This window comes from Phaenicophaeus curvirostris, chromosome 5, assembly GCF_032191515.1.
Source record: "Phaenicophaeus curvirostris isolate KB17595 chromosome 5, BPBGC_Pcur_1.0, whole genome shotgun sequence".
Taxonomy (NCBI): Eukaryota; Metazoa; Chordata; class Aves; order Cuculiformes; family Cuculidae; genus Phaenicophaeus; species Phaenicophaeus curvirostris.
In genome coordinates, this window is record NC_091396.1 from 12,321,073 (window position 1) to 12,342,152 (window position 21,080).

Here is a 21,080-nt window from a genome sequence, read left to right on the forward strand (position 1 = left end):
AGCCATGTCTGTAGTTGTTCCTTGGTTTCTGGCACATCCTGACACTGCACCTCTGCAGCTTCTCTCTGAATGTGGTAGTTCCTTTGCCTTTTATCTTGCTGATTACATCTGTTGGTTACTTCTACTTGCATCTCAGCAGTTCTTCAGCATGCTACCCTTGAGTATCACAATCAGTGTGCTGTCTTATGGGTGAGATCACTGTGTAAAAATACATGTACTGGAGAAAATATTTCTTGCGGATTGTTTCTACCTAAATACCATATAGAATTTACTGTGGGTTTTAAGATAAAAGCAAACTCAAACTGTATATTCGCTGGAAGCTTAAAGGAACCGTATTTTTTTCTACCGTAGCATTGATTTATGAATTGCTTTATGCTAGCAGACTTGAGCTGTGTCAGACTGAAATTTATTTTTTTTATCGTAAAGCCAGGAAAATAATGTATTCATTGCTACTGCTTGGGTGTCTGCAGAGGAAGCAACACATATGGAGTGCTACTCCTACTGCAGAATTTGTACTGTTCATAATATCGAAGAATAGCTTTGAGAATTTCACAATAAAGTGTTTAAAATATAATCTCAAAGCTTTGTAATATGACTTAGAGAAAGGATTATCAATTGAATGTGATGGGTCAGCGTAGATTATTAAAACTATTAAAAGATAATTGGTTGCAAATTTCAACTTTGCCATTTAGGAAGCTTTATGTATAGTTTCATGAAAACTGGTATCCTAAGAATATGTTCTAATTTTAAATGAAACTTGCGGCAGTGATACCAGCTGGCTTCCTTATCTGTCTTGTTTCTTCTATGATGTCCTTGCTGTGTAAGGGAATGCAAATACAGTGGTAATCTAGAGCTGTGTGTGCTCTGCTTGGTCCATCTGAATGTAACTGCTCATGTCTTGGGTGGGTGCTGTCTTACGAAAGACGTAACTGATCAGCTCTGCTGCTTTTTCCTTCTCTCTGGAGCAGAGGAAAGAACTGGAGTTTGGGCCTCTTTGTCTCTACCCAGCAATTGACTTGCAGGCATGTGTGTGTTTTCTGTCTGCTTACCTCTGAAACTACATTGAAATCATCCAAGAGATGCAGAAATTGCTAGAGTGAAGACTGATGGATGGGTAGTGTTATCACAGAAATCTTGTTTTCTTGGGTTTGAAATGCGCGTGGAATGCTAGACAGGTCTTTGATGTGTGTGTGAAATACTTGGCCATGCTAAAGCTGTTTCCTTCAGAAATCAGAGTAATATTAGCTTTTCAGTTTGTTTGGTGTGTTTGTAAGATAAGTAAAGCAGAGGATTTGCTTTTGTTTTTTTCTGTAGGGAAAGGCAAGATTTGTGCAGGAGAGAAGATCATTCTTCCCTCTATTGTACCATGCTTTGAATGTGGAAAACATAAGTTGAAGGCTATCGATTGCATGCTCTACATTGTGTAGTGGCTCGGTTCAAAACGGTCCTAGCTTTAAACATTCCTTCAGGGCAATATTGATTCATGCAGAAATTGCTTTCACATTGCCACATTACACTGTGCTGTATCCCAGAGCTAAAATTCAGTAAAAAAAAAAAACCCTTAGGACTTTTTGCAGTATTTACTCCAGAACTTCAGCGGGTGAAGAACAAAATTCATGTTTCTAAGTGCAGTCCGGTATGGTTCAGGGTGCTACAGTTTAATACCTGTCCTTTTTTTGAAGGGCTTCCTATTTATAGCACTGTGGCTTTGAAAAATGGAGGAAGTAAAACAAGACAATTGCATCAGAAAATTTATCAGAAATGAGTCGGTTTTCTCTACAGCTTTCTTTGTAGAAAATCACTGCTGACTTGTGCAAGGAAACCAACTAGAAATAACGGCAAGGAGATAGTGTGTCCTGGATAAATCACGTGGATTTTTAATCTGTAGACTTAATTCTGAAGACTGCTTCTTGACAAACGTTTGATTTCTTCTTTAAATATCACATTATCCATTATATTAGTTTTTAATTTACTTCTGTTTGCAGAGAGAAACCAGAATTACCAATTGTTATCTGTCACTTTGGAAACATGTATAGCAGGCATAGGCTGGATGCAGCTTGCAGCTTCATTTCGGGTAGCGACTCCTTGTGTTACTAGTGGAGAATATTAAGATTGTATGTACTATGTAAGTTGCAAGACACATTCTGCCTCTTGTGGCAGAACGTTTCCTAACATTGGGTATATTCTGAAAATATTCTCAAATTTATGGCAATTTAAATTCAACCAGTTTGCCTTTAAGTAATTGGATTTTATCTTTCAGCAGGCCCAACAGAAGGTTTGGGAAAAATAATTCAAAGATTTCCTCAGAAGGACTGGGAAGACACTCCTTTTCCACAGGGAATAGAGTTGGTAAGTTTGCATCACATTTTTTAATGTTCAGAATTTCTTTCACATACAATTGGAAGATACATCTACCTATGTGCAATAATGTGTATTATCTGATCTCACAGGGAGTTGGGGGATGAATAGAGAGGATAGGTAAGAGCTTTAAGAATAATAATTTTGGCTAATAATGTATTTTTAAGAGTAATAACTTTGGCTAGCAGAAAGTTATTTATGTTGGTCTATACCACTAAGTGGATATTCCTAGAACACAGAAAAAGTCTGTGAGTTTGGAAGCAGTTCATTAGCGTTAGTAAGGTTATAATTGACTACAGTTTAAAAGTGACGTTCAGATGGCAGGTGACTTTTCATTGTCATGTTTAAATAAATACAAAGCTGAATTTGCATATTGTAGATTCAGAAAAGAATTAAAAATGTCCCAAAAAACTGGCTTGATTAAATGGTCAGTCTTTACCCAGTGTTTTTTCTGTGACAGGTGGCATAATGGGTGCTTATGGGAGTGGTACACTGAACAAGGCTGGTGTACAGCAGTCTATTTTAAATGCCCTCACTGCGTTCACTTCTTTCCCTTCCTCAGTCTCTACTGTGAGATGCAATGAAAAGGTGTATCTTACTCATCTGGATCAGGGACTCATTAAACATACGGCTGTTAAGATCTTGCAGAGAAATGAAATAGTGTGGTCACACTCTGCAAAGTAGGTTTCTGAGAAGTCAAATTGAAACTCTTGCTGCCGTGAACTTAGGAACTTCTTGGACAGGGTAAGCTAGAGGAAGAGACAGCCTGTAGGAAATGTTGCAATGTCTTTGTAGTATGGGGCAAAATCAGCTGGAGAGGACAAAGACACTGACTCTTCACTGAATTTATTACACAGAGCCAACACAGCAAGCTTTTGCCAGTATGATGCCTTCCAGAGAGTGCTTGGCTCAGTTGCTGAGTCATAACACAGCAACAGCCAGGTGTTATCTTCTCCATTGGAAGAGATGAGGGGCCTTGGAGTTCACTGTTTGCTTTCAGTGTATTCACTGTGTGCTGGTGTACGCGACTGGTTGCTTGTTTTCTTCAACAGTGTGGTTTTCATTTCTTCATAGTCAAGCATAAGCCATATGATTTGAGGGGATGTCATGCATTAATTACTGGTGTGAGCATTATTCGGATACATGTGATGGATACTTACAGTGTTTGTGGTACACTTGCATAATACTACATTTGGCAATGTAGTGCTGTGCTGAAACAATGGAAGCTCCTGCTTTCTCTGATGTGTTTCTACTACTGTTACAACACTTTACCACGCTGTATAGCAATTGCTGTTTGTGCTAGCTGGTAATTCTCTACTTAATACGTGCCTAGCCAGCATGTGCTTGGTGATTTCTGACCGAGTTCAGATAAGTGGCTTTTTCATACAGTGTCCACAGTTGTGGTTCATTAAAAGAGAAATAAAACTTTTGATGCCAAAGCTTAGGGGTGGGTTTTGTTAACTACTCTCTTGGGGTTGAACTAGGTGGTTTGGTCTTACCTTAAACAACTAAAATAGTTTGAGTCACAAAGACTTATTTTGTCATAGAAATTTTTGTTGCCTATTGCAAGGAAAGTACAGTGTCTGACTTCCAGCGATGTTTTGAAATAAATGAGCACAGCTTCTTTTAACGGAGTGAAACTTCTTAAGTGATGTACGTATAACCAAATGTTATTTCCCATTTAAGTTTAATTGTAGGATGTTAGCACTGCAAAAAAACACCTTTCTAAAGGAAGATTATTTTTTTTCTTGATTGAACAAACCCATTATTTTTGTGTCAGTTCTCAAATGACTCATTAGGCAAAGCCATTAAGACTTTAAACTTTCCAAGTAAAATGAAATCTGATGACTTAAAAATTAAGGACATTTCTTCAGCCAGTTGGCAAAATTAGTCAAATTTTTATTTGCTTTCCAAATGTGGTAATAAAATTTTACTTAATTATGAGTGAAGAGTTAGAGATATTGCAAAGATCCAAGTACTAAAGTAAATCACTTAGGGAAGCCAGATTTTGGCGGGATTTTTTTTTTTTTTCCAAGGTTTTGGATAAGTGTAGCATGAATAAACATTAATTTGTGGACAAGAAAGAAGAAAAGCTGTCTTACCATTTTCTGCCTTAAGGACAGCTTTGATATCATTAAGAGGGTAACAGGCAAATCTTGGGGAAAGAGAAATGAGAAAGAAGGTAAGAATAGAATAGTTGACGTAAATATATATAAGGATGAAGGTTGACGTACTTATGAATAGCACTTAATTCTATGAGTAATATGAGTTAAAATCCTCTTTAGTGTACTTCACTTCTTTGAGTGAAGATTCTTTTTGGAATTATTTGGTTTTCTGAAATGGAAAAAAAGTAATGGTTTGTATCTAAAACACATGTTAGCCTGTCTTCACTGTGTTCTCATGAAGGAAAAAAAGGCCAAAGCTTTTCATGCCTGTTGACAGGATTGAGATTTTTTGAGTTGTGTCTTCTGTCAAAGTCAGTTCTTCTGCCATGAGTCATGGAGATCTTCAGCTGATTATTGGTGAAAATCTCATTGCATCTCCCTCAACCCCTTTTTAAAGCAAATAATTTGCCTATGACTTTGGATATTTGATTTTTATTCCTCTTTAAGTTTTTTTTTTGTCACATAACAGAAATTGAATCAGATAATTTGTCTTGGCCTCTAGTTGTTTCCCATTCATGTAAATGGCATTTTATGAAACAAGATGAGAAAGAAATAGTGGAAAATACCTATGCCTACCCCTCAAGCTTTAATACCTTTAAGATGGAAATGGCCTATTTGGACCCCTTGTGATCTCCATAGCTTGCAGACATGCTGTCAGTCCAAGCTCTACCCAACTGCTAATAGACAAAATCCTCTGAGACTTTTGTGGAGGGCTCTTCTCTTTCCCGAACCCTGCATGCCTGCCACACTTCTGGGCTTGAATTCGTGTGATTGGTTTTCTCAGACAAAAATTAAGATGGTGTAGAGAAAGGAATTGTGCAGCTAATTTTTAAGTTAAATAATAAAGCCACAGAAAACAGTATTTTTCATTTTGCTGAGCTCAGTTTTGAAAAATTGCTGTGAAACGTAGCTGAAGATTTTTCTAATGTATTATTGATCATTACAGTAGCTAGTAGGGGCCCTAATGCTTTTTTACTGTTTGTTGAATTATGATATAACTGAGAATAAAGTATGATATTTGTTAATATTCTACATCATACACATTGACTATTACTTCAGAAGCAGTGAGATGCTCCTCTTTGATTTGCTAGAACCTTTCATGGGCTATTCAAGAGGAACAAAGGAAACATTTTTCATAATTTCAGTTTAAAATCTGAACATCTTCAGTTTATTGACAAGTAGTAGTCAATCTGCAGTTTACTGACAAATGCAAATCAAAGTGAGTTTTCTCAGGTTTCACGGAAATCAGCTGACTTTGAAAAGTAGAGATTTATACTCATTCTTAAAGCTAATAAACTATTTGGCTCAGTAAAGCATTTAAGTTATTGGTTTTAAACAGAATGCAGTTAGAACACAGCAATCTAATAGTTGCCTCCTCCCCTCCCAATAATATTTTAAATGAGCTTGTTTGGGTATCCTTCTCCATAGTCTGTCTATTCCAGAGAAGTTATTTCAGCTTTACACTGATAGAGCTTAAGTTTAAAAATAATGCCCTAAAATCAGCTGAGACATATACAGTAGTTTAAAATTAGGATAATCACGCTCCTTGTTCTCACTTGCCAAAAGAATCCTTTAGAAAGTATGTTGGTTGAATGAGTTAGCTTTATATATCTGCATATTTTTCTTATTTATAATCCAGTTTTAATTCAGCTATATAACTTTCTAGACATCGTAATTAGTTATACATCAAAGGAGGAAGCTTTGGTATGTGATGTTACACTATATACTCATTTTTATCCCAGGGCTAAATTAGCTAAATGAAGTGTCATCTGCATTACTCAGCATTGGGAGGCTAAAGTTAATTAGGCCAATGAAAGTCATACCTAGAAGTAGAAATGTTGCCTTAAGTTTAAACTAGATGTAATGTGGTTGTGCAGTTCATGTGTAGCAGGGAAGAAAAATTTCCCAGTATAACTGGTGATGATGATGGCGGTAGAAGTAGTGTCATGAATTAGTCATCTTCATTTCAAGTATGTGCAAGTATAGAAATGAACATACGTTTCTAAACAAGCTAGTCAACTATCCACATAATTACTTAGATTATAAAATGTAACTGTAAATTGTAAAAACTGTTATTCCCTATAGTCTTTTGAAGACAGCTCGCACGTATGGTTATACTAAGAGAAATGCTTCTGAAGAAAGGTTTTGTGTCCCTTTGGGATCTGGTAGGATGCCTGCTTCCTCTTAGAGGAGGAGGAGCTGGATGTTGGAATGAACATATTAATCCTTTGTGTAGAGCCTTGTCTCTGCTGTAGATCATAGCATTTCTGCAACTTTGAGCAGCTTCAGACATGGACTCTTAAACAGACACGAAGCATGTCTTTTATGAAATACTGGATTCAATACTGGATGCAAAATTTCAAATTCCAGCTAACTTGACATATGAACAAAAAAAGAAATGAGAGTAAGGAATTGTATTTATGTATTTTCAAAGTACATCTAAGTACATTTATGTATATTCAAAGTATTTTGAGTGACTCAGTAGAACTCAGTCTTTTGACAAAAGCCAACTTCATAGTCTGGTACAGATTTCCACTTCATGATGACATACATAACTTGTGAGAGACAGCTGTGCCGCTGAGATCTTCAGTTAGTATGTACTGCTGTTGGAGCTTCACACTGGAGTCAGGGAGAAGAAATCTATCACCTCACCCCAAGCCCAACTCATTTGTCTTCAGAGTTGCATTGAAGACCAGAATGTCTGTCAGTTGATTGAAGACTAAGGTAAGCCAGGTTTTAAAGCAGTGAACTCCTAAACTTTTAGAGATTCCTAGTGCACCCTGAAAATCGTTATGAGTGCTGTTAAAAGTAATACTTCTCTTAAAAGTAATGCTTCTAAAATTCAAGTGGTAATCACTTAATGTTATTTCTTTTTTTACCACTTTGGGGTAAGGCAACTTTTCTAGGAAACAAATACTTGAACATTTTACTACTTATTTTAAATGAGACATAAGAGACAAACAGGGTTGTGGATTAGCCAGTTAAGGCCTGAAGTGATTAAAGTTTTAAGGGGATTAATCTCTAAATGCTTCAGTCTTAGCAAGCTGATCTGTGAGCCAGTTTTTCTGCAACATTAAGGACCTGAATAAAGGATTGCCTACAGCATCCATTTAACCTTCAGTAAACTTGGTCAGCTGTAGAGATTTTGGTTTTGTGATTTTTTTCCCTCTTTCCCCTCAAACTTTTTTTACCTCTCAGGAAACATTACGTATGTAATTATTTAACGAACAACTGCATGACAGAGCTCAGTGTAGCACTTACAAATGCGTTGTGTTCTTTCATTCTCATTATGTTACAGGTCTTTCATCAGTTAGTAGAAAACAGATGAGAGCAAAAGTATGGCTAACTTTTTTATTGGAGTTATATTATGGACTCAGTTTATGTTCCTTTAACTGGTCTGTATTAGCCTCCAGTGGAAATTTTCAAGTGCCATAAATTTGGTGTGTTTTACAGTAATGTCTCTGCTGTGCTGTAAAGTTTTAGAATCCCACTGCTTTTACTGAGTTTTAGCTGCTGGATTTGTAGTAAAATAATTTAATATTGAAATCTAAGGACTTGCAAGTAGTCCTTGTGTAGCAAAACCTTGTCTTACTTGGCTAAATACTGTGAAAGGGTGCTATTAATACATTTTATCCTTTTTTGTTTATTTTATTTTCAATTGGAAAAAAAAGAAAAATAAAACATTTTTATTATACTGAACATTTTTAGTTAAAATGGTAAAATATTGAAGTGACACCTGTTTGTAGTTTTAACTCTGTAATCTCTCAGTGGAGATAATAAAAAATAGTGAATTTAGGTATAAACTTTTTTATAACAGTCAAGGTGTTTTAAAATACCTTTTTTTGGCCACTGAAAAATATTTTAAGGTAAATTCTGTAGGAATGGGGATATGTAGGATTCAGTGATAGCAAGGTAGACCTGTTGGATACTTTTGACTTGGGGTCCTTGAACTAACCTTGGGTTGTACGAGCGGGAAGCTGAACAAAGAGGTGAACATCAGAGATGCAAATCAGAGTGGAGACAGCATTTAGGGGCAGCATGTGGGGTTTTGGAGGTCAACCAACCAAATGTTGCTGCTGGTGATTGCGAGCGCATGGACAATAGGTCTGGGCCAATCAGGTTGCTATGGGAAGCGCGTGGACAGATGAGCAAAGGTATATAAACCTTTAAGTTCCAACAATAAAAGTCTCTGCTTTTACATCTATCTGGAGTGCGTCTCATCATTTCATTCCCACAAAATTCTTTTCAAATCTTCTGCAGAAAGCCATTTTTATAAGCTTTTTTTTTTGAGACGTGTAGATGTTTTTAGAATCATAGGATATTTTGGGTTGGTTTTCTTCATTGTTGGTATCTGTCATCTCCACAATTAATACTTGGCTGCATAAGATGTTTTTTCCACTTGAACTTTGTGTGTGATTCAGTATCTGTATTACCTGTCCATAAGTTTTCCTCATCCGTTTTAAAAGTTAGAAGAACGGCTGCAACACAGACATTTCTGTAAGTCTCTGAGACCCACAGTTAAGTCATGTGGTGTTGCAACATTTACAAAAATCTGAGTAACTTTGTATTTTCAGTTTATAAGTACTAGACTCCTCTGGGACAAGTCCTGACCTGCTTTTCTTGAAGGTCCTGGAATTCTGACTATCAAGTGTTTTCCAGTGTTCGTGTATGTAATGATGGAGACAATTGAAGTAGTCACTGAATGTGGTGATGCAAATGTGATTATGCCTCATTTAAATAGTTTTACGATGATGGAGCCATATTAGTATCATCATTGTTCTTACTCCTTGAATTCCATCTCCTGCACATATTTGAGAATGATTTGTTCTTCCTCTCAACAGCGCCGTCTGCCTGTGCCCAGCAGAGATCCCAGGTCTAGGAACACGTGGTGTATTTCTCTCCCTCTGCTCCTCAGAGATTTGAGAGTCTGCAGGATTACAGATCATTCTTTGTGCTTTTCAGTTTCACAGGGTGCAAGACCAGAGTGTATAATTCCCTTAGAACAAATGGGTTTGTGGCTAATATGTTACATAAGAATTTTTTCCCTATCAGTTTGTCCTATTATCTGTATGTACTCAGTGTGAAGACATAAACACTTGTGGATGTTTTTCATGCTTACTTAGAGAAACTAAGAAGTGGTCTAGACTGGGAAAGGAAAACAATGTGTAACTTGAACACATGGTATGAAAATAGGCAATAACTCCAGAACAAAAACAGAAGAGCAGAAATCCTGTTATATTTCATTTTACGAGAGGAAAAATTACCAGAAAAAAAATTATTATTTTTTTTTAATTCTTTTCAGATTTGTTTTCTTTGAACACTTCATAGAATAGTCTGGTTCTGAATGTGCTTTGTCTTTTTCCAAAAAATGTTTCTTTATGCTTGAAATTTGATGTGAATGAATGAGGTGCATGACTGTTAAGTGCTCTGTGTTTTGTATAGCTGAACATGTTCTCAGCATCAGGAGAGGTTAAGTGGACTGTTCCGCTTTGGGCTGATCATCATCGAAAATTATTTCAGAATAATCCTGTATGAAGGCACATCATAGAAGTTTGGAATGCAGGCAACAGAGGAGAAATTTGTCCAGCAAGACACAAACTGGTATACACTGATGTACCAGTCAGTTGAAAGTACTGTTAAGTGCTGTATTTTGAGCTAACAGCACTGTTTTGATGTTGCCCCAAGTACATAAAAAGTGAATAGAGATTGATTTATGTACACTTTAACATCGAGATCTGTTATTATACAGTACTATTTTCCAGTTGTTTCTTGTGCCATCTGCCATATGACTGTCCTTGACTAAGTTAGCAGCATGCAGTTGTCAGCATTTCTGCGTCCTTTGTCTTGGCAAACAAGAGTGTTGTGCATCTTGAGCTAAGTATGAATTGAACAGGCTTAGTGTTTGAATAAAGGTAAGCACTATTCTGAGATGAGCAGGGGTTAGACATGAGAAGACGTCAGATGAATAAAAGAAACAAATAAACTGTTCTCCTTGTCCTTTGGAAATAAAGTGAATGATGGTAAATGGATTCTGTTGCAGCGGATTTGGTGTAAACAGTAAGAAACATTTAAATAGGTGGAACTAAAGCTCTGGTCTTTAGGTATGACTGTGAGGTGGTTGTCCTTGCTGTTAACTAAAGCAAGTTTTGCTAGGAGTTCTTTATGTCACTGTTGGGTAAGGTTCCTGTAACTACCAGGGAGAAAATTAAACTTGGACGAACGTAAAAATCCCGTAAAGCATTGAAGTGAAGTACCTCAGAACCACTGACCAATTAGTTGTTTTTTTACAATTCCCATGTTTTAGGTCAATATTACAGATAATTGTTTGTTAGCCTTCTGTAAGAAATTGCAACTCTTTTACACTTTAAGTGCTGTACTTTAGGCAATTTTTTACTGAAGTTTCTGAGGGGTTTTGTTTGTTTGGTTTGGTTTTTCTGTGTGTTTGTGCAGGGAGCTGAGAATTTGTGTGGTTTTGGAGAGAGCCAGAAAGCAAGACTGTTGGCTACTGAATTTATAGCTATATATTCAGTTGTCACAAAGCTATCCTTTCTAGGGTTGTGTGAAGGAGCAGAAAGGCAGATAATGTGCATCTAATCAAACACAGCCCATTGGGCTGAATACAAGATTGTGAAATTTGAACTGGGTCACTGAATATGTTCTGGGAATCCAGAAATAATTTATCTGTGAAGTTGATTCCTATGACTGTAAATCAGTTTGGAATGTTTTGTAATAGTTCAAGCAAATAGACTAATGGAAAATAAAGGCTGTTTTAAGTTTTTCTGAACAAATTTGCTAATGATTTGTGTTTTGTTAAAGCTGATGCTTTTTGTGCTGAGAATTTCTAATCAGTCGTTCTTGTAAATCATGGTATTTCCCTAACCCCGCAATATGACCAACTTTTAAATTCGTACTGTTTATAAAAATCTTCTTATGTTTGATGCAGGTTTCTTCCGCTGACTTGAATTGTGTCAGCAGTTTTAAAGCTTGACTTGTTAAACTTGAAAACTTTAATGGTGCCTTCATACAGTATAAGTGCTTATCCGTAATACATTATACAATGTGTATACTAGTTGTGTTCATTAAAAAAAAAGTAAGAACAACAATAAATATTAAGATGGCACTTCATAATTTGGCATATTGTGTGTGCTACAGCTCATTTTATCAGCCCTTGTATTATACAGTTAGGAGTCAAACAGAAGCATTGGTGCAGATTATTTTTGCTGCTTCCAATTCATGTAACTACTGTTTTTCCTTCCTGGACTTGGCACAGGGAAGAGCATCTGGTTGCTCTCAACATACATCTGGCCCTAACACCTGCACAGGCTTGAGGAGAAAGCGACTGATTTCCATGGTTCTGACTCAGACTATGCCATGCAGAGTCCTAGGAGAAGGACTCAGAGACTTGCTTCTATTTTTTTTTCCGAAGCAGCATGTTGGCTTCAGGTAGCAGCCCTAACTTCATTGCTAAAAGAAGCTGAATTTATAAATCCTGAGGTTGGGATGGCGGTTTGTTGATTGATAAAACAAAAGACTACGTAATGTTGTTTTAGTACAGCATAAAGTCGTAAAGAGTAAAGAAGTTTAAATGCAAAGTAGAAGTTGTATTAAGAAGAAGAAAAATATAAATACATTCAGATCTGTTTTGTAGTGTTTATTTTAGGGCTAGTCACTGATGAAGGATTTTTGGGTTTATGTTGAAAGTCCCTTGAGTGGGGATCTGCCATAAGCAGGGCTTCTTGGAATGAATTCTGAGAGAGTTAATGCTGCAGTCTGATCCACAAGATGTTCTAACCTTATTTTATGTTGCTAAGAATGATCCCTCTCAGATCTGTTTATTTGCATTGACTTTACACTTTTCAAGGATGTGCTGTCAAAGGATCGCTTGAGCAGGTTCTTTTATTGAGGTGTAATGGATACCAGGATAAAAAGAAGTTTTACTTCTGTATCAGTAATAGAGTAATAAATGAAGCATTTGAACTGGCCTGTAGCATGGATCTCTGAAGCTTCAGTTTTCACAAATTTGGAGATGAAGCAGTTGAGGCTTTACTTGTGGTTAACGCTACTTGTATGATGATCCTTTTACAGTTTGCAGTTCTTTCTTAGCCTGCAACTCATTAAATCTGAGCTGCACAGTGAACTTAGGCAAAGAGAAAGAACACCAATACCCAAATCTTCTTTTGAATGACTTTTACGACTTCTTCTCAAGAGCTTTCCTGACTGAGTATCACAAATCATGCAGGTTTTAATGCAGATTGAGAAGACAGGACATGAAATCTCCCATCACGTTCTGTACAAGGGGCCGTATACACACTGTTTTGACATGACTATCACTGTTACCAGGTTTCTTGGTTTCTGCATCTGTATCTTTTTGGTTTGTTTCCTGTAACTCCTGTGTTTTCCCTTCAGGGTAAAGGAAAAGTGGGTAGAACTTGAAATATCATCTGAGCTGTGCACGTTTCCCTAACTTAAAAATATTGCAGTACGTGTTTCTGTTTTGTGTGACTTCAAGGAAAAAAAACCAAGAAAGAAAACTCCCCGCCCCCGGGTATTAAATGCATAAACTTGATTGTTGTTTCATGGTTCTGAGGCAATTCCTTTTCACCTCCCCCCCATCATTTAAGGTACGATTGATATTTTTGAAGAAACTTTTCTGTCCAAATTTTGTCATACAAGTGCCCCCAAATTACTTGCTCATCTTTTCCTTGCATTGGCTGGTTCCTTAACCTTCATGAGAAACGATCTTTTATTTATGTCAACGAAAGGAGATATGAAAAACAGATCACGTTTGGATAGTGAACAGTTTTTCAGTTATCTTCAAGTAAAAAATGCCTTTGTTCTTTTTTTATTGGAAGTATATGCATTCTGACTTGAATCTCTGCCAAGTTACGTGAACGAAAGCAACCAGTATATACATAAAGCTAGGAATAATAAGTAATGTGTAATAACACCACCAGCCCCCAAATAAAAAGATCTGCTGTTTTACTGAGCTGCTAATATTCCTGTTGTCATTCTGCAATAAATTGTGGGGAATTTAATATAAGAACTGGTTTTAACTTTCTGGGATTCCCCCACGATCTCTATGCCTTTTGATCTTAGTTTTAGCCCTTTACCCGAGTAAAGGCAGTTAAACCCTTATCCATCCTAGTGTGTCTCTGAAACAGAGTGGTAGGACATGGTCAGATTATGCAATTACTTTTGCTTAGATTGATGCAGTGTATTACACTGCATTATAATCAAGCAAATATGCTTTTTGTATTAAAAATGCCTAATTCACTTATTATTGTGGTGCTTTATCTTAGGCTTACCTGTGAGCTTAGAGTGCAGAAAACATTCTTTTATTTTAAAAAAATGTAAATAAATTCAAAATTTTGGTCCAGAAGAGAAGATCATTTGTAATTTACTGAAAATTCTACACTGTCATGTAGTATTTTAAAACCAAGCAACATTCCTGTTCTTAAATGGAACACAAAATCAACGTCACTTCACTTTTAACTGTATTGTTTCTCTTTCCACATGCATGCTAGCATGTGGACAAGGGAGATGTTCATTAAAATAACGGCTTATAAACTCAGAATAAAGAATGATTTAGGTTTAATATAAAAATAGTGGGATAAAAAGTGAGTACTAAAGTTACAGCGTGCATTTGTGACCTCAATGTTTTTAACATTCTTTGAATACCAGATTTGTCTAGTTCTTGCCATCACCTCATGATTATTTGCTATAACCGCATACCAGAAAAGCTTATTTCACAATGATTTTCCTTCATTCTGGCCCGGTAACACACTTGTAAAGACTTGTTGGCATTTGCAATTTTTAAGATTCGTTGTTAGACCATTTTGATATCTGTTTCATGTCTTGTATATTGAATTTGATCTCCTTCTCCCAAATAACAGAGGAATTGGCAAGACCTCTCAAAAGTAGATGGAGAGTACACCCCCCTCTCAATTTAGATATTCTTTTCGCATGACCGATGTGTGTTAGAAGCAGCAACTTCTATAGGAGAAGTTTTTCAGTATCCACAGCAAGTCGCCAGACTTGCAATGAGAAACAAAAATTGCCTGGAAAAATCACTTGATGCTTTTGTTTATGGCTGAATCATTTATATAAACGTCTTCAAAGTGTTATGTTTTGAAATCAAGATTTATTCCAGTTTGATCAATACTATTACTTAAAAGGTTGTGTTTTGGTCATTTCATGTCTGAATGGCTTTTATCTAAAAGATTAGCAGCATTTCCAACTGTAGTTGGAAAGCTGTTTGGGAATATTGTCATAAATGAGTATCTAGGATTTCTTTGTTCTTGTGTAATAACATTGTGAATACCTTGTGACTTGAGAAAATGTTTACAGTTTATATAACCGAAGAGATATTAAATGTATATAAATCCATTAATTAACTTTCAGTCTGTTAGGTTTGATCAGGCTTGGAAGACTTTTGGTGCTAGGTTTTTTGTAATACTATGCCTCAGCTGAAGAAAGGAGTTGAGTTATTTTGAGGGTGCCTGAGAAAAAATGTATTATAGTAATAAATTCAGTGGAATTATATGCAGTTAATAAGTTATTAAATACATTTCAGTTGGGTTTAAGGTGAAGGCTTATCAGCATTATTTTTTTTTTTATTCTAGATGCCACAAACTTAATTTTGCTTGTATTTTTATGTGGCAAAGGCTAAGTAGATATGATTCAGTTAAGTGTTCAATAATACATTTTCCGAAGTATTCCAATTTTATCTCCAAGGTGAGAAAAATATAATTGAATGTTGAATTTTTGTGCTGAGTTTTGTTTTAGACTGCAAGTAAGATAGTGTTGTGGAAGAGTTCAGCTAAAACCACTTAACTCTTCAGTCCCTGGGTTCAGACTGTGAATTATTAGAGAAAAGTGGACCATTACTTGAGTTGTTAAAGTGTAAAGGCAGAAGCAATTTGACAAAAACAAAAAAAAAAACTTAGAGTCTATTTAAAGATTTTAGCTGTACCTAGTCTTTGAAAACTCACTCTTAAGCTTGCAAGAACACTCAAAATTCTGGAAAACAAGAGGTGCTTTTCACTGGCTCTCCTACCTTTTTTAACCTGTTTTTGTAGGAGCTGCAAGTGCATTGATGCAAGTTTTTTAAAAAGTCTGTGTTTGTAATTTCATGATGATGGGAAAAAAATGGTTAGAAAAGGTTACCTGAGCAAGAATATTCGGTGGCATGTTTTTTTGATGAAGCATTTTGAGCTTATCAGCCACTAAATAGACATCTTTTCTAAGTATCCTAATTTCATTTGTTAAATGCATAGATGTGATCTATAGTGAAGCATTTCAGGGTGTGTAGTATGGGATAATAATGACATACTTCTTGTATTATTAAGGTGTGTCATTATTACAGCATATGCACACCCTCATGTCTTGTTGCTTAAATATGATTGTGCTTATAAGCTTTCCTTTTAAAGTATTAATTTACTGTGATGAGTTAGGTAACAGCATATTTTTGTACATTATTTTACCTATTATGGATGATACCTTACCTGTGGGTTGCAAAGGCGGTGCTACAGTGGAAACCGTAAATTAGGGACTGCATTTAGTAGTGGTTTTTGAAGTGTGTTGAAAAGAAGGAAACTTAAGAGTCATGTCTCTTCAGATTATCAATTTTAAGCGTAGCAGAAGAGAACATACAGTTTCAGTGTTAATTTCGTAGTATTTTATGTCTTGCACTGAGTGATGTAGAAACGGAGTGATGCTGAGACATCAAGCATTTTGTTTTAATACAAGTTACTTCTTTCTTCCGATTTTCTTGTTTGGGAGAATGAGGTTGTTCACTTCTCCAGCTCTGATCCAGAGTGAGAGGGGAAAGCAAACTACCTTACTTAAGCTTCAATATAGAAATGCATAAGCAAGAGTTTCAAAGCGAACTTACCTGTGTCAGACCCCAATAAGAGAGAGAAAGAGAGAGAGTGCAGATAAGGAGTATGCTTTCTGCCAAAATAGCTTTAGGATGACTTGCTATTTAAATTTCTAACCCAGTGGCAAGAAGCTACTGTGCAATTTCTGAAAGGTTGTATTCTTATTAGTTTGTATGTGTTACCTTCCACTTCCCTAAAGTATCTGCTCTATTGCAACTCTGGAAGGCTGCATTTTAAACATTAATTTTAGCAGTGTAACTGGTAAATAGGTCTAGATCAATTAATTCTACTACAACTAGAAATGTTATGGTATCAATAACTGCTTTCCATGGTCATGCAAAGATGCTGAAGACCAAGTCTTGGCTTCCTGAGGCTTTTGTGATACCTACATTGAATAGCAATGGAAATATTGACACCCTGGATCAGAATGAAGTTGATCAAGTTCATTGTCCAGAATGCAAGAGGAATCAGTGCTGGATGGTTTGAGAAGGAGTGCAAGATATGGGATGACACACTGTCTCTTCCTTTGGTTTATACATAAGGGGCTTCCACAGTAATTGGATACATTTGGGCTAACGAGTACGCTAGTTCCTCAGGAGCTTCTCCCCTGTTTCTTTGCCTGAAAGTTTTTTAAACCCATTATTCTTTTGTCCTTCATAATAGTTCATGGCAGTGTATTCCGCGCTTTCGCTGTGTTCTGTGAAAGGCTTCCATATGTGTTATATGTACACGTGATCATTTTATATAATGCTCTCTATTTAATTTTCATGATAAATAATGAATTCTTCTGTATTTATTTTATTGATTCTGTTCTTGAGTATGTAGATGTCAGCTATTCTGTTCCTCTCCTAGAACATGTTTATTCCAAGATGGAGAAACCCCTCTGATACAATCTTTCCTCCTTTAGAAGCTCTTCCAAGCCTCTGTCTGGTTTTGTTTCTTTCTGTGACTTTTAGTTCAAATATATCGTTTTTGAATTGCAGGGACAAAATGTCAAGTCTTACAGTATATATGTACCTCCGAGTTCCTTTCCTAATAATTTTGAGCATTGTTTTTTTTGTGTGCGTGTGTTTACTGCAGGTTAAAATGAAACATATTTCAGATTCTCTTTCCTGAATGGTAACAATGTAGTCTGTTGTTACATATGCATCCTTTAGGATTTTTTTTTCTCCTCATTTGCTTGTTTCCACTTATCAGTTAGGAATCATGTGGTGCTTTGTTACTCATTACGTGGTATTGTACTGTCATGTACTTTAGCACTGACTGTTGCAAATATTTTCTTCCACACACTTGACCAATTCGCTGTTGAACTTTTTTGATATGTTAAGAAATTATCTGTAGAAAACAAAATACTGCCCATCCCCTCAATCCACCCTTGCTACACAAGCACAGATCCCAGCAGAGATCTTTGTGAATATTGATTCTGATCTGCCTCCATTAGGGAAAACTAATCACTTATTCTGACTTTTAAAAGTCAGTTATTTGTCTGGAAGAGAACTGTTATCCTATGCCATGACAGTTTAGTTTAGTTGAGATGTTTTTGTGAATGTTCTTGCTAAACACTTGTATTTTTAAAAGTGAACTCTGTTGTTGTATTGAGTACATCCATTTGCTTTTGTTGAAGGACTGTTATGATCTTGCTGTAGAAAAAGTGTTTTGCTTTTTTCCAGTATAACTTATTTATGTGTAGGGTTACTCAGTCTGTAATCTGACATTTCCTATGAGTTTCCTACATGCAGAGCAGAAATTCTGGGTAACTTCAATGCTTACTAAAAATGGGTGAAGCTTTGCCCATTTTCTAGTAACCTGCTATCTCCAGGGATAGAAAGTGAAACCCACAATTTATAGCTCTCTAACTTCATATTTTGCTTACCTGGAACTCTTGTAATAGCACTGTCTTTCCTGGTGGAAAAGACAGTCTTTTATATCTTCCACTCTGAAATACAGTTTTGTTCTGGGAACTTCACCAGGCACTTCTCCAGGGAACAGTCAAGCAGAGAATTCTTACTGGGGTTTTTTTTGGCTTTGATTAGTCTTCTTTGAGCGATCGTTTTACCTTTGTCCTCATTCTACCCATTGTCTTCACTAGTTTTTACAAGCTTTCTACTTCTAATGCATTTTGAAACATGTTTTAGTAGTAATTTTTATTCCTTAGCAGGCTCCTCCACCAAATTTCTCAATTAAGTTTATTGGTAGTTTTACATTTAACTTGCTTCAGTTTATGCTCACTTTTACTTTCCTCACCTTGGACAAGACTTTTTGTCCCGATGATTGACTTTACTGTTTTCAAAAAATAAATATGGCTACTGTGTGATATTAGGAAAATTAAAGAGTGTCAGATTCCTAAAAAATAGTATTCCAAGTACATCCAACACAAAAAACCTGAGACTAACCATATAGCTCAGGAACCAAGAGAGGGATGGGGGAGACAGAGATGGTTATAGAACATGTTCTAACCTGTCACAGTGGAAACAAGGCTCAGCTTGATTGCTTCACTTAGTACGAGTGATGCGTGTTCAAATGGAGACATTTTCTTACCCTCAATAGGAAGATGCTGGTGTGCACCAGCCCACAATGTACCTTCTGTGATACACTTTTTGGCTAATAACAACATCACTGTGCTTGAGCACCCACCCTGTTCACTAGACCTGCCTCCTTCTTCCCAAAGATCAAGTTGGTGCTCACAAGAACCCATATTTTGTTGATAGAAGGTGTGAAAGCAAAAACTATGGAGATCCTCAACAGCTTTTCAGAAAAATGATTTGTGGAATTGCTTTAGATGTCAGCAGCATCGTATGTAGCTGTGTGTCAACTCGGAAGGGAACAGCTTTGAAGATAGTTGATGCTCTTAATTTGTTAAATAAAAAGAGTTACAGGGTTAGTCTCAGGTTTTATATGTCAGACCTGATATTGCTACTCCCTGCTTCTAGAGCCTACTTTTCCTGACAAGCTGAGTTCATTGCTGCTGTGAGGGTGTCTTCTGTTGAAAGAGGGTCAAGACCTAACTTAAGAGTGATGCTTTCCTAATGTGAGACTTGTCTGTACTGAGGAAGAAACAGAGGCTTGGAGTGGGATTGTTTGTGGGGCCTTGTTGGCCCAGCATGGTCTTACTGGTCTTGCTGTTTTCCTGGCAGAGAAGCAGCTGCATCGCAATCAGAGGAGCAGTGCCTGGGTGCAGCTCACCAAGGGAACTGCATGGGCTGCTTTCTCGTAGCCCGGCATGTGACAAGAGGAAGAGGGAAGGCAAAAACATTGCTCTGGATACTAATTTTTCAGTTCTTAAATACCGTACTGTCCTATTTTCTTCTAACTTTTTGATTGACATCTGATGCAGGAATATGTAATAGAAAAAAAAGAATGATTAAAAGTTAAAAAGAATGAATTTTACTGAGCAGGCATTTTGACTGTGAAATTTCCAGCTAAGTTGCCAGGAGTGTACTTTCATGAAAGCCTCTGGCCAGCCCGCTTGTGTTAATTTGGAGCAGAGCTCTGGAGCTTGGGGTGCTTGTCACTGCTTGAATTTTCCTTGCTGGGAATGGTTTTGGAATTCCCATACCAAGCATCCTGTTTGTGGTTCTTTCCTCTTTGAAACTGATCTGTATATTTTTATATTGCATATTGTTTATTTGTACTATGTTTACCTTTTCTTCAGGTTTATGTGAAAATAATGTACCACCTCTGGAAATATCTGCTGATGAAAATGGATGTTATAGTTTTATTGCTCAGATATGGATTTCAGTTATTTTAGTAAAGATGTCTTCATCCAAAGAAAAGGGTATTTTCTGATATAGAAAAGACTTCTTTAATATTAAAATAAATATCAAAGATATTTTCATACCAAAGTGGTAAGACTATACATGGTACTGTAAAACTTGAGTGCTTATCTTGGAACTTGTTGATACATCCTCTTTGGGATGCAGGGGTGTCATTTGAAGTGGCTACAGCCCAATCTACAAGTAAATCTTTCATCAGCTCTTTGCACTGCAGACCAGCCATACTGTTCCTTGCTTAAGTAAACTGAGAGTGGATGTCATAAAGCTTGCATGTTGATTTGCTTTAGTTTTAGTGAGAAATTTATTAGGGTAATATCAGATATTAGTAGGAACGAATACTGCAGCTGTATGGTTTCTGCTTACTATGATCTAAGCACTAAGTAATTCCTGTAAGAAGAGCAGTCTGAAACTGAAAGTGTGAGTCTAGGTTAAATTATGAAACACTTTAATCTGTATTACTTAGCTTAGCATTAGAGTATTGATATGTGGAATATGTTAAAAGAACCCGTAGTTCTTGGTTGGCAGGTTCTAACTTGTGTCTTCCAGCCAGTAGGATTTTGCTTCTGTTTTAGCTTTAAAAATAAATAGATTAAGAAAAAGATCCAAACAGTCCATCATTACTTTGTATGCACAAATTGTTTAGTAGAGTCACAATATTGGGAATGGCCCTTGATCATTCTATAGGATGTCCTAGGCAAGGAGGGAGGAAAAACTACTGCAAGAGGTGTATCCAAAACCAACCAGTGCTTTCAAGGAATAGAATGTATTTCTGGTTATATCTTCCTGCAATTGACTGTGGTGTCAACGTTGTACATGTTGAATTTTCTTGCTCAAGTCCCTTTATTCCCTCTTTGAGAGTCAGTGTTGAATGGGCTAAAAGTTCAGGTCAGCCTCCTTCACTGAGG

General features: G+C 36.5%; 1 protein-coding gene across 5 annotated transcripts in view; it reads left to right on the forward strand.

Annotated features, from left to right (window-relative positions):
* SBF2 (SET binding factor 2) overlaps window positions 1–21,080 on the forward strand; it is a 256,714-nt gene that overhangs the window by 49,891 nt on the left and 185,743 nt on the right. For 3 of the 5 annotated variants that reach the window (XM_069857573.1, XM_069857575.1, XM_069857577.1), the window contains exon 2: window positions 2,261–2,349. In XM_069857573.1, coding sequence (XP_069713674.1) covers window positions 2,261–2,349 — 89 coding nt within the window. The remainder of the gene's footprint in view (window positions 1–2,260; window positions 2,350–21,080) is intronic. The other 2 variants (XM_069857574.1, XM_069857576.1) reach the window with 1 other exon arrangement.